General features: G+C 36.3%; 2 protein-coding genes across 2 annotated transcripts in view; one reads left to right on the top strand and one right to left on the bottom strand.

Moving 5' to 3' along the window:
* Positions 1-13,703, top strand: part of LOC123233398 (zinc finger protein 420-like) — a 239,531-nt gene that overhangs the window by 75,989 nt on the left and 149,839 nt on the right. The window lies entirely within an intron of this gene.
* The window catches only part of MIS18BP1 (MIS18 binding protein 1), a 61,656-nt gene continuing 54,327 nt past the window's right edge, over positions 6,375-13,703 (bottom strand). The window contains exons 13-16 of the mRNA XM_044663454.1: positions 10,789-10,931; positions 9,853-9,940; positions 8,694-8,748; positions 6,375-6,478 (exon numbers count right to left, since the gene is read on the bottom strand). Coding sequence (XP_044519389.1) covers positions 6,375-6,478; positions 8,694-8,748; positions 9,853-9,940; positions 10,789-10,931 — 390 coding nt within the window. The remainder of the gene's footprint in view (positions 6,479-8,693; positions 8,749-9,852; positions 9,941-10,788; positions 10,932-13,703) is intronic.

Genomic DNA, 13,703 nt, shown 5'->3' on the forward strand with positions numbered 1-13,703 from the left:
TTTTTTTTTTTATTCTCTTGGGATACAGACTCAGTACTGGATCAAAAGGTATGCATTCTTTTATTGCCTTCTGAACATCTTTCCAAATTGCCCTCCAAGGGACAGAGCCAAGATGGCGGCTTAGTCCGAGGGAAAGCCAAAACCGCTCTGACAATCCTTCCAAACCAGTCTTTAAAAAGTGTCTCAAAACAACAGGAATCAAAAACAAAAAGCAAGAAAGTGTGAGGGGGCTCTCCTGCTGAACACAACTTGAAAGGTAGGCAGAGAGAGAAAGAGAAAGAGAGAGAGAGAGAGAGAGAGAGAGAGAGAGAGAGAGAGAGAGAGAGAGAACGAGAACTGCAGAGTACTGACTGACCACCCCCCTACCTGACCACCCTTCCCACCTACCAAGCCAGATTCCATAGGCTAACTTCAGGATCCCTGGAGGCTGGCTACACCAACCAAATTGCCCTCCAGCATGGTTGGATGAGTTCTCAACTCTACCAACAATGCATTAGTGTCCCAATTTTGCCACATCTCCTCCAACATTTATCATTTTCCTTTGCTGTTATATTGGCCAATTTGATAGGTGTGAAATGGGACCTCAGAGTTGTTTTCATTTGCATTTCTCTAATTGAGATTTTGAATATTTTTTCATGTGGTTATTGATAGCTCTGATTTCATCTAAAAACTACTTATTCATATCCTTGACCATTTGTTAATTAGGAAATGACTTGTATTCCACTGAATCACCATTCTATTTCTTAACCAGTATCAGATTGCTTTGATGTACTGCTTCATAGTACAGTTTTAAGATCTGCTTTTGCTAGGCTACTTTCCTTCACTTTTTTTTTTCCATTAATTCACTTGATATTTTTTTTAAACCCTTACCTTCCATCTTGGAGTCAATACTGTGTATTGGCTCCAAGGCAGAAGAGTGGTAAGGGTAGGCAATGGGGGTCAAGTGACTTGCCCAGGGTCACACAGGGAAGTGTCTGGGGCCAGATTTGAACCTAGGACCTCCCGTCTCTAGGCTTGGCTCTTAATCCACTGAGCTACCCAGCTGCCCCCTTCACTTGATATTCTTGATCTTTTATCCTTCCAGATGAATTTTGTCATTATCTTTTCTAGTTTTATAAATTAGTTTTTTGGTAGTTTGATTGGCATGGCACTAAATAAGTAGGTAGGATTATCATTTTTATTAGATTAGCTCAGCCTACCCATGAACAATTAATGTTTTTACAGTTGTTTAGATCTAATTTTATGTGAAAAATATTTTGTAATTGTGTTCATATAGTTCCTTCCTGTGTTTGTCTTGGCAAATAGATTTCCAAGTATTTTATATTGTCTAATTTTAAATGGAATTTTTTTCTAATTCTTTCTGCTGGACTTTTTGTTGGCAACATATAGAAATGCTGATGATTTATGTGGATTTATTTCGTACCCTGCAACTTTACTAACATCTCAATTGTTTTTTTAGTTGATTCTCTAGAATTCTCTTGGTATACCATCCTATCATCTACAGTGACTAGTTTCTTCATTGCCTATTTTAATTCACTTTTCCTTATTTCTAAAGCAAATTTTACTATTAATATTAATACAATATTAGATAATAGTGGTGATAATGGGCATTCTTACTTTACTCCTGATCTTATTGTGAAATCTTCTAACTTAGCCCCATTGAAGATGATACTTATTGAGGGTTTTATCACCCAGTCTTAGCCACTCTTTCCAGTAGTGTTTCATTTGCAAATCTGATAAATATGCCATCTGTCCCTTCACTATGTGATGATCAAAAATGCCAAGAGGCAGCACCTCTAGGTATCAAATTAGTTTTATTAATTGACCAGTCAATACCAACTTATTGGGTTAAATGATTCTCAGTAATCAAAACAGCCCAAATTCCACCCACAGATCCCTACAATATAGGTGTTTATCCCTTGGCCCTCCCTAAGACATTTGAGACATCTGTAATTGGTAAATATCCAATGGGAAGAGATCCATCAAAATTCTCAACCCTTCTCCATCCCCTGGGTGGTGGTGGTAGTGGTGAATCATATAACTAGACTTATGGGGGAATCAAGATTGACCTTCTGTAATGTTTCTTAATAAGAAGTCTGGGGGGGGCAGCTGGGTGGTTCAGTGTGTTGAGAGCCAGGCCTAGAGATGGGAGGTCCTGGGTTCAAATCTGACCTCAGCTATTTCCTAGTTGTGTGACCCTGGGGCAAGTCATTTAATTCCCACTACCCAGCCCTTACTGTTCTTCTGCCTTAGAACCAATACACAGTATTGATTCTAAGATGGAAGGGTAAGAGTTTTTAAAAATAAAAATAATAATAATAAGTAGTCCAAGGACTTAGTTCTACTTCTGCCAGATTCTCCCAGTTTAAACTAGTCTTTATTTCCTGAGCAAGATGAACCCATAATCTCCCCTTACTATCTACTAGGCTTTAGGGTAGGACATTTCTTGAAGTTCGTAGGGAAAAAGGAATGAAGGACAAGTCTTGAACCTCAATTTAGAACTCAGGAATAAAAATAATTCAATACATTAAAAATAATTGATAAAACTGTTGAATAGTACAAGTCCAAGGAGAGAGAGAGAGCCCTGGGGCTCTCCATTAAAGAGTGTATTCCATGTTGACATTGACTGATTAACAATTATTCTCTTGAGTTTAGTCAATTAGTTTCAAGTCCACCTAACTATATTCTCATGTAGTCTATATATCCCTTCATCTCATTAACAAGCACAGCATGAAGGACTACCCAAATTAGTATAATAAGGAAAGGATTTAAGACTACGCTGGTATAGGCAACTCCCTGGTGAGGAAACTCCTCTGCGGAGGAGAGGGTATCCTAAAGCACCAAGAGGCTGGATTCCCCAGGCTCACACAAGCAGTATGTGTCAGAGACCGGACTTGACTCCCAAGTCTTTCTGGCTTCAGGGTCAATCTCTCAATCTACTATGTACTCTGCCCATCTTGGCGAGGTTATCTGTCAAAGCTTTTCTGTTAGGCTAGTTCACATTTTAACTAGAGGAAAAGGGTTAATAAAAAAATATGGTGAGATGATTTTGTTAAAATGTTTGTTACATCTTCTCCAGTTCTCTTATCATTATTACGCACAATGAAATTCCAAAAATTTCATAAGGAACTTAGAATTAAGTAAGGAATATGCTACATATTGAAAGGGATTTTTTAAAAAAGATTTTTTGATAAGTCAATTTACATTTTAGCTGGAGGAAAAGTTGATAAAAAATAATAAGATAATTTTATTAAAATGTTTGCAGATTATGAAAATAAGGGGAAATTTTAAAAATGTGTTTACTCAGAATTAAAGAATATGTTACAAATTGGAGGGGGGATTTTAGGTCACTGATTGGAAAACAAAGTAGTATCTTAATATTTAGTATGAAGTTGAGCTATTTGTACTTTTCTTAAAAGGCTTCAATTATCCCAAGGATTTTAGAAGATATTTTTGATTTGGTCTCAGAGCACAGTTTTAGAGGATACTTTTATTTGGGGACAATATACCATGAGTTGTTGCAAATTTATATTTCATTGTAATCCTGCTGTTTTACCTTCAGTGTGACCTTGATGTGTCCTGTGATGGATTAAGCCAGCTATAATGATCATAATGCATTCCCTAATGTCTGGGAGAACTCTGCTAGTTAGCAGTGAAAGTTCATTAGGCTAGGTAAATTCTGTGTAAGAACTGATCTTTCAGGGGTGGTAACTAAAGTAGTATAAAATCACTCACTTAGAAATTTCTGCTAATGTAGAGAATTCGGTCAATTCCCCTTTTCAAATTATTCCTTTAGATCCTAATATAACACTAATTCAGCACTGAAAATATATTTCAATTACTGAATTTATTCAGCTGACTTATTAAACTCATAGTCAATTTTGAAGGCAGCATGGAACATTGAAAAGAGGCCAGGATAAAGAATGAAGAGTTGATAAAACAGTATGTACAAAAATATTTAAAGCAGCTCTTTTTTGTTTTTGTGGGAGTAAAGAATTGGAGGTAAAGGATAGCCATTAATTGGGGAATGGCCAAGTAAGTTAAAATATATGATTGTAATGGAATTCCAGAAATGACCAGCAGGAGAAACTCAGAAAAACCCAGAGTTACATGAACTGAAGCAAAGTGAAGTAAACAGAACCAGGAGAACACTGTACACAGTGACAGCAAGACTGTATGATGAACAACTGTGAATAACTTAGCTATTCTCAGTAAAATAATGATCTAAAACAATCCCAAAGGACTAAAGATAAAAATTGTCACCTGCTACCAAGGAAAGAACTGATGGAGTCTGAATCCAGATCAAAGCAAACTTTTTTCACTTTTTTAATTTTTTTTGTTTGAGTTTTACTTCCACAAAAAAGATAAATACAAAAATGTATTTTACATGACTGCAGATGTAACTTATATATGAGAGTCCCTTACCCTTTTCAGGGGCTGGGAGGAAGAAGAGAACTTGTGACTTCAAAATTCCTTTTACATGTAATTGGGGAAAAAATTAAAATTTAAAAAGCAAAAGAAATGAGCAGAATCAGATCACTGTACATGCTAATAGCAATATTGTAATGATGATCAAATATGAAGCATTACTCTGATCAATCAAATGATCCAAAGACAACAACAACAACAAAAAAAGAATGAGTTGTTGGGGCAGGTAGGTAGCACAATGGAGTGCCAAGCCTAGAGCTGGGAGGAACCGGGTTCAAATGTGGCCTCATACACTTCCTAGCTGGGTGTAATTCTGGGCAAATCACTTAAACTTAACTGCCTAGTCCTTAACTATTTTTCTGCCATAATGATTTTAAGACAGAAGATATGGGTTAAAAAAAAAAAAGAAAGAATGATGAATACTGGGTTCCAATCCTATCTCTAATCTGGCTGACTGTTGGGCAAATCATTTCACATCCCTTCCTACACTTCCAAGAATGGCTTGTGAAGTGTGACTAATTATCTGGAAGCGCCCTTTAGAGGTTTCTATACAATTTTGATTTCATATAGTACTTTTATTTTTTGATTCAAGATCTGTTCATATTTCATTCAGTATCTTAATTGGTAGGTAATACTACCATCCTATTTTAAGGGATAATATTATTTTGAGATGGTCATTCACATGTATGTCTTACTCTTCCCCCTTCTGCTTCTATAAATCCTACAACTTTGCTACTAATTAGACATTTCCTTGAAGATGAGGGAGAGGCAGAATTTGGAGGGAAAAGTTTTTTGTTTTTTTCCTACTAAAGCCAAGGGAGATTATGAATGGGTTGAATCATCACACACTTGCCACCCCAAATCCAAAATATGAAGCATATTGCCCCTGGGTGGTCACGCCAAAATAATACTACCAAATACAAAATCAGCAGAGCTTTATTTGTAGAGCTAAGCTAGTTGGTGGGTGAATATGGATTCTTTACTAATTTCTAATTAGTTGGATTAGCCTCTTTACTAATTTCTAAAATGATAGTATTAAAAGATTCTTGTTTCAAAAGGACTAGTTTGAGACACTCAATAGTGAAAGGAAGAATACTCACTGGCATTTGAAATGAGTTCACATAACAGAAAAACTGTAGTCCAGACTTAAACCTGGAACACAATAGATAATATTCTAAATGAATATAAACTTGCCGATGGCCTAAGGGGTTAATGTTTCTAATTTTACCTAATTGTTTACTAGGAACTCAGCTTCACAGTGCAACAACAACAACAAAAAAGTGCAACAAAAGCTTACTATATCTTTGGGTCCAAGTATCAAACTAGCAATTAGTCAACTTATTTTGGATTGAATGGAATCCTCACTTGAGAGTTCAGCATAAAGTTGGGGAAAAAAATGAACTGCTGGTAAAAAGAATCTATCTCTAAGAAAGGCAAAAGTTAGTATAAACTAGACCCAAAATTCTACAAAAGGTATATATCCACACACGGGCAGGTTTGGTATTACAAGGCTTCTATGAAACAAACAAAAAAAAACTTCTGTACAACATTTGGTGAGACTTTCTCAGGGTCTAAGGAGACGGGTTTTTCTTAATACCTATTTGAAATATCTCATTTAGAGTAAACAGACCAATAATGCAGAAGTTAGCAACACTATATACATATATTTTAAACATCAAATAATACAATCACATAGAAATAATTTACATATAAAGAAAAAACTTTTACATTTTAGTAATATTTGTATCTCTTTCAATACTAGAAAAGAATAGAAAGAAATGCTTAATTTATACACTAAACAAAGAAAATTAAAATTTGAACTCATTTATGTAAAAACCATATCAAGAGAAAATACTGGCATTTCAAATTAATACAAATGCATTGTACTTTATATACAAGTATGAGTTACGATGTTAAAATAAACTCTGGAATTCATGTTTTGATTTTTACTCTGCAGAATCAGAATTGGAGAAATAATCATCTTGGTCTTCTTCATCAAAATTCAATTTTGTAGACTGAGTGAAGAGTTTTCCAATATCAGATTTAATTCCTGTGACCAGAAGAAAAAGGATTAACACATTTAAGGAAAAGGATTAACACATTTTGCAAATCAAAGTAATTTGAATAAATACCGGAATACAATATTTCTAAGAAACAGAATAATAAATCTGTCGAGTTTTGAGCCACAAATTATTTTTTATTTATCTATTTATTTATTTATTTTTTATCCTGGGACTCCATTCTAGGAGCATAGGGCCACAACCAGTAGGCAATGGGACACACAGTCGCTCAGGGTCACCCAGCTGGGAAGTGTCTGAGCCCGGGTTTGAACCTAGGACCTTTCGTCTCTAGGCCTGGCTCTCAATCCACTGAGCTAGCCCAGCTGCCCCTACTTTAGGTTGCAGTTTCTTTAGCAGATGTAGTTTTTACAGGGTGGGGTTGCTAGCCCCACGCCCAACCCTCCTCCTTTTTCATCCGGGCTAGGGACCATCCTTGGCCCAGGGACCATCCTTGGCCCAGGAGTGGTAAGGGTGGGCAGTAGGGGTCAAGTGACTTGCCCAAGGTCACACAGCTGGAAATGTCCGAGGCCGAACTTGAACCTAGGACCTCCAGTCTTTAGGCCTAGCTCTCAATCCACTGAGCCACTCAGCTGCCCCCTTCACTTGATATTCTTGATCTTTTATCCTTCCAGATGAATTTTGTCATTATCTTTTCTAGTTTTATAAATTAGTTTTTTGAATAAATACCGGAATACAATATTTCTAAGAAACAGAATAATAAATCTGTCGAGTTTTGAGCCACAAATTATAGTCACTCCAAATACAGGATTGCAGTACAGATCTATGATGTAAACAATTTAAAAATATATAGATAACGGTATCAAAGGATTTCAGAATTAGAAGGAACCCCAGAAGTCATTCCCAACTCACTGCTAAACAATGCCCCCTCTACAGCATACCTAGTAAGGGATCACCAAGTATATGCTCAAAGACATCCTGTGCCTGGAGTGAGCTCACTCTACTTATGAAGAGTTCTAATTAGATTTTTTAATAAAAATTAGAGCCTGTCGATCTTTCTCGGAACCCAGTACATGTTAACTATAACTCTTGGCTTTGTGTTAGCTACATATTTAGATGCCACTGATATGGTCAATAGAAATGTTAATTAGTTCAGGGACAGTTACTGACTCCTGGGAGGATTCCACTAAAGATATTTCTCACTGCTAGGAAAACATTAATTAATAATTGTTGTTCAGGGGGCAGCTGGGTGGCTCAGTGGATTGAGAGCCAGGCCTAAATCTGGCCTCAGACACTTCCTAGCTTTGTGACCTTGGGCAAGTCACTTGACCCCCATTGCCTAGCCCTTACCACTCTTCTGCCTTAGAATCAATTGATTCTAAGGCAGAAGGTAAGGGTTTTAATTAAAATAATAATAATAATAATAATAATAATAGTTGTTGTTGTTGTTGTGTTCAGCCATTTGACCAGTTCCCAATCCACCTACATGTAGTATTTTACCATCTAGTCCACATTTCTTTCACCATCTTTTCCACAATAATAATAGTAGGAGAGACTGTGAAATCTAGGTAAACCATAAGATTTCCTTAATCATCCAGAGACTAGTAACTGTCCCCCCCCAAAAAAGATAAGTTCTATAGGCTTTTGGTGATCATCGATACTTGGCAAACACTAATCATTCCCTGAATAATACAGTTGAATTTTGTCAGGAATCCAAGCCTAACTTACTGACTGACCTATGATTTGTAGTTTCCATTCCCTTTTTGAAAATATGACTTTTGTTCTTCTCAAATCCTGTTTCTCCACCAGCTTCTTTCAAAGCTCATCAACTAGCTCAAGAGTCACATTTTAAAGTTTTTTTCAGGACCATTAGTTTGGTTTTAAGATTCCAAGTCAGTAATGGTAGCTAGATGCTCTCTCACTACATCCCTACTTATTTAAAACATTAACACCTTATTAGCCAATTTTGTTCTGTCCTTTTCAATCTAAAGGTCATTCGCCTTGTCAAAGAAAACAGAAACATCCACCCTAAGCTACACCCTAACTCTTTTTTTTGTTCCTCATTTTCTCCCAACATATATAAAAAACAAAACAAAGCAAAACACAACACTCCCATCTTTTAAACTTTTCTTGTCAGCTTGAACTTATTCTGAGCTCTGGTAGGCTTGACACTTCTCACAAGACCATTTCACATAGTTAGCTGCCAAGCAGTATATATCTTAAGTATATGTATGAAATGTTACTGACCTTTCTTAAAATGAGATGTTCTTCTAGATACTGGAGTTGTAAAATCAGTTCCAACCTAAAAAGAATCACAAAACTTTATTACTGAAAAATCTAACCCAGCTTGTACACAAACAGGAATGTCCTCTAATACATACCCAACCAGAGTCTTTTGCATAAAGACCAATAGTGAATGGGAAACGTACTATCTCCTGAGGTAGCCTATTTAATTTTTAATAGCTTCCTCTTTTATGAAATGGCCTTTCATCTTAATAATAAGTATACTTCACTAAATTTACTGTGATATAAGTGATTATACTGGTGCTGGTGAACTTATGGTAGCTTTCTGAAAGTAGTAACTGCTCAGTCAACTAAATTAGTTGATGTCTTAGAAGAGTTAATTCAGCTTCAAAATATTAGCTTTATTCACTAGGGATTTATTTTAATGATGGTTTGAATAAAAAAAGTAAACAAATCTCAAATCAAAAGTTGATATTGTTAATATCTGGTATAGATATTAGTTCTTAAAATCAAGTCTTAGGTTTTTCATCAAAGTCTCTGCCAAGACAATTCAAAACATTACTTTGAAGTTAGGAAAGGCATCAAGAATCTAGTAGACTTTGGGTAAAAAAAAGTTTAAAAGTAGTCATTATAGTTCTAGAGCCCACAACATTTTACTACCTGAAAAGCCCTCTGAGATCAAGGAGGCAAACCCCTTCATTTTATGTAAGAAAGCAAAAGGCCAGAAAGTGATTTGCCAAGTTGGTGGTAGATGATAGGTTGCACTGTGTCGTAAAGTCAAGTCTAAGACCCAGGCTTATCTAACTTCCATTTTAGTGTTTTCTCTACCACATATCACACCTATTTCTATTTTAAGTAAACAGTATTTGTATTGTTTTGCTTCATCACAAAACAAATGACAAGTTTTCATTTTTCATAGAGAAAAGATAAAAAAGAATCTTTGAAAAATCTGAGTTTTATCTGTTTCTTAAAGAATACTTTGATATGCTAAAGAAGACTAACCAATTTCAAATTCGCTTCAAAACCAACTGTGCCAGAAGCATTACTGCTGGTGGGGAAATTACATCAGAAAAGTAGGCTTTCTGAATCCCATAATACATAAGACATAATGAATGAATGAATGAATGAATGAAATTAGTAGATTAATGAAAATAACTGTTACCAGTTTCTTCTTGACATTGCCCCACACGATACCACCATGATTTTTGGACTCCTTTTGCATGTGAAACACATATTTATCAAAATCCTTCCTGTAAAAATACAAATGAGCATTTCAAGTGAACATTGTTAATCCATGAGGTCTAATTAGTACAGAGCAATTATTAAATCAACATGAATTTTAAATTTGTGTTCAGTCTACAGAAAAAATTTCTCCCTATAAAAGCAAAATATCCTTAAGTCCCACAAACCAAATGTTTAACTGATTCTTAAAAGCACCAGCTTGCACAGATTTGTAAAAGCAAATTGTAGGAAATGACAATGTCCTATGCGCTCTCAAATGTAATCAATCAATAAGCATATATAAGTATATAGTCTATGCCAGATACCATGCCAGTGCTCTAGGAGTTTTAGCAGACTGAAAAGTCAATAAATTATCAATATAACACGGCTACCAAAAAGATTATGCAATCTTCTACTCTATTAATAAAAACATAACATCCAGAACAAGAGGAGCAAAATTGTGTATTGTGCACTCCTCAGTAAATAGCTGGAGTACATGCCAGTTTCAAAAGGTACACTGACAAACAGAAGTCTGTTAAAGAAGGCAACTATGATGACTATAAAAAGAAATTATTTTTTACCAGGACTAGAAAATACACGTTAGCAAATAACATCAAGTACCTACTGAAGCAAAATTGGTCAAAGAAACACTGGTATTACAACAAAAGAAAAGTTTTCTAATGATTCCATCAAATGGGGGGTAGGGGGGAAAGAAATCTTCATTTCCTGACCTGTTTTGTCAGTTGACCTAAGTCTCTATGTACTTAAGTTACTAAAATTCTCTATGGAATAAAGAGGAAGCCTAGTCATTCTATTTTATTTTTCTTTGAAAGCTTTTAAAGACATACTTCTTACCCTCTACACATATACACATTACCTGTTTACAGATTCCAGCATACCAGGGCTGACATGTTGACACTGGGGTGTTTTTGCCAAGGGATAAATTACTGAAGATGGAGTTGTTGGATCTCTGTCCATATGTAGAAAATCATCATCCTGACTGACTTCAAAATTTGGCAACTAGAAAAGAAAATGAAAATGACTATATATACCTTTCTTATTACTGGAGTATATTTTTAAGGAACTAATGACAAGTACACACCTGATTGGAAATGGTAGAGCTGGGGTGGGAGGTGGGGGGCGGGGGAGGTGGGGGGAGAGAGATAGGGAGAACCAAGAGGTAATGGAAGGATGGCCCCAAATAACTTTGGAAGACTTGAGGACTCCCAAGCAACCATCACTCCAGAAGACCACTAGTAAAAATGCTGTCCAACTCCCAAGAGGGGTGATGGACTAGTATGCAGAATCAGATATGCATTTTTGGGTGATGGCCAAAATGGCCAATATGGACATTTGATGTATATGACTGTGTTTATTTGTGACAAAGATTATAAAGAGAAGGACAAAAACACTGTCTAATAATTAAAAACAAAATTTGCCTTGGCAGCTATGAAATATTAAAATATGTAGAAAAATGGTTCCAGTATTGGGGATGTATACCCTAGGGGATGACTGAGAATTACTATATTATTAAATGACATAGTGTAGTAAGTATGCAAAATATATCTTCTATAGACTGCACTTAAATTATCTGGGGGGGAAGAGTATGTGTGCATGTGTTGTAAATGAGGACTAAGCCTATAACTTCAATGGAATAGGGAACTCTCAATTAGAGAACTCCCAGCATTACAACTCAGGCTTAGAAAGATGCCCAAGGTAAAGAGATTAAATGAATTGCCAAGAGTCCCAGAGTCAGTATTAGTCAAAGGTATGCTTGAATCAGGTCTTTCTCACACTATGGCTGGCTCTTAAACCACTACACCATGCTATCTTTCAAATATATGTATATAATCTTGTGATTAATAAAATATAAACCACCTAAAAGTCAATGAATTCTTAATAGCTTTTCATTATATATTTTCAATGACCAGAGATATATTAATATTACAATCAGTATTATGTGGGGATTCCTGATGTTTCAAAGGGCATCCCTCACACTCAAAGACTGGGCTCCAACTGGATTTTCAACATTTGAGGCATCCACCATGAATTTACTAAAAGCTACGAAGACAATCACATATAATTTGGGATGAAGGAAGGGATGAATTACAAACTGAAGAGGAAGAGAAAGTACCTACCAAACTATTGAAGTGTAATGATTTATACTCAATTCTGTTCTTTTAAGTAGCGGGACAAAATATTTGATCTTATACTTGTTCTAATAATCCCAATATTGAGAAGATACCAACTGAAATTAATATTTGCCTGTGTGAAACAGTATTTTAAAATAGTATTTATTTATTTTATATTTAAATAGTATTATTAAAATTTGGTTGATCCTTTGATTTTATTTCACATTTTATACCCCCCTTTCCTCCCACAGTGGTCTATCCTTTGTAACAAAAAAATATAAAACCAATCAATCAAAAACATCTATTATGCATTTTATTATGTGCCAGGTTCTGTGCTAAGAGCTGAGGACACAAAAAAAGGTAAAAGACAGCCCCTGATATCAAGGAACTTACAATCTAATGAGAAAACATGCAAATATATACAAAGTAACCTATATACATGGCAAAAAAGAAATAATTAACAGAGGAAGGGATTGGAATTAAGAGGAGGTGGTGAAAGCTTTCAGTAAAAAAAGTTATTTTACTTAGGCCTTAAAGAAAGCCAATAAAAATAGAGTCTGTTGAGGATAAAGAACTTCACAGGCATGAGGGATAGCCAGAGAAAATGCTCAGAGCCAAGGATGAAGTGGACTGAAGAGTATACAGTGAAGAGTGCTTCCTTCAATGGCACAGATATGAAGAATATAAAGGGCACTGAAGGCTAAACAGAGCATTTTGCATTTGGTCCTAGAGGAAGCTCCGGAGTTACTGATTTTGGGGGTGACTAGTCTAGGCATGAGGTGATGAGGGTCTGCACCAGAACAGTGGCAGCATCAGAGGAGAGAAGGGATGTATTTGAGAGATGGTGCCAAGGTGAAATTGACAGGCTTTGGCAATAGATTTGGGGGGTGGGGAGGAGATAAGTAAAGGGCTGAGGAGGACTCCTAGATTGTGAGTCTGAAGGACTGGGAGGATGGATGGTGTTGCCCTCAATAGTAGTAAGAGGGAAGATGGGGAGGTGCAAGAAGAATTTGAGGGGAAAGATAATGAATTTTCTGGGAAATAATGAATTTTGAGATATTTCCTAGGCATTCTGACTGAAAGGCAGTTAGAGGTATGAGGTTGGAATTTGGCAGAGACTGCGTAGGAGAGGTAGATTTGAAAATCATCAGCATCGAGATGGTAATGAACTCTGAGGAAGCCAATGAATCACCCAATGAAGTGATATAAAGGAAGAAGAAAAGAGGGAGCCCAGACAGAACCCCGAGGAAGATATAGAAAAAGAGGCTGAAAAAGAGCCATCAGAGGTTGGAGAACCGGGAGAATGTTGTCCTGGACCCCTAAAGAGGAGGGAGGATCAGGGAGAAAGTGAGCAACAGAGAGGTCAAGGAGAAACAGAACTGAGATAATACCCGAGATCCCAGTAACTTTGGAGAAAGCAACATCAATGGAGTGACTAGGCTGGAAGAGAAGAAGAGGAAGTGGAGGCCCGTAGTGTAGATGGTTGTTAAGAGGACGTTAACTACAAAGATCAGAAGAGATACAGGAAAGATGATTAGACAGATGAAAGGAAGTGGGCCAGAAAGTTGTTCTGTACCCCAATCAACTGAACCTGAGGGTAAATATGCGGTCCACACCTAGAGTCTCTCACCTCAAGCACGTACTTCCAGTGTATATAAAT

The sequence above is a fragment of the Gracilinanus agilis genome, chromosome 2, assembly GCF_016433145.1.
Source record: "Gracilinanus agilis isolate LMUSP501 chromosome 2, AgileGrace, whole genome shotgun sequence".
Taxonomy (NCBI): domain Eukaryota; kingdom Metazoa; phylum Chordata; class Mammalia; order Didelphimorphia; family Didelphidae; genus Gracilinanus; species Gracilinanus agilis.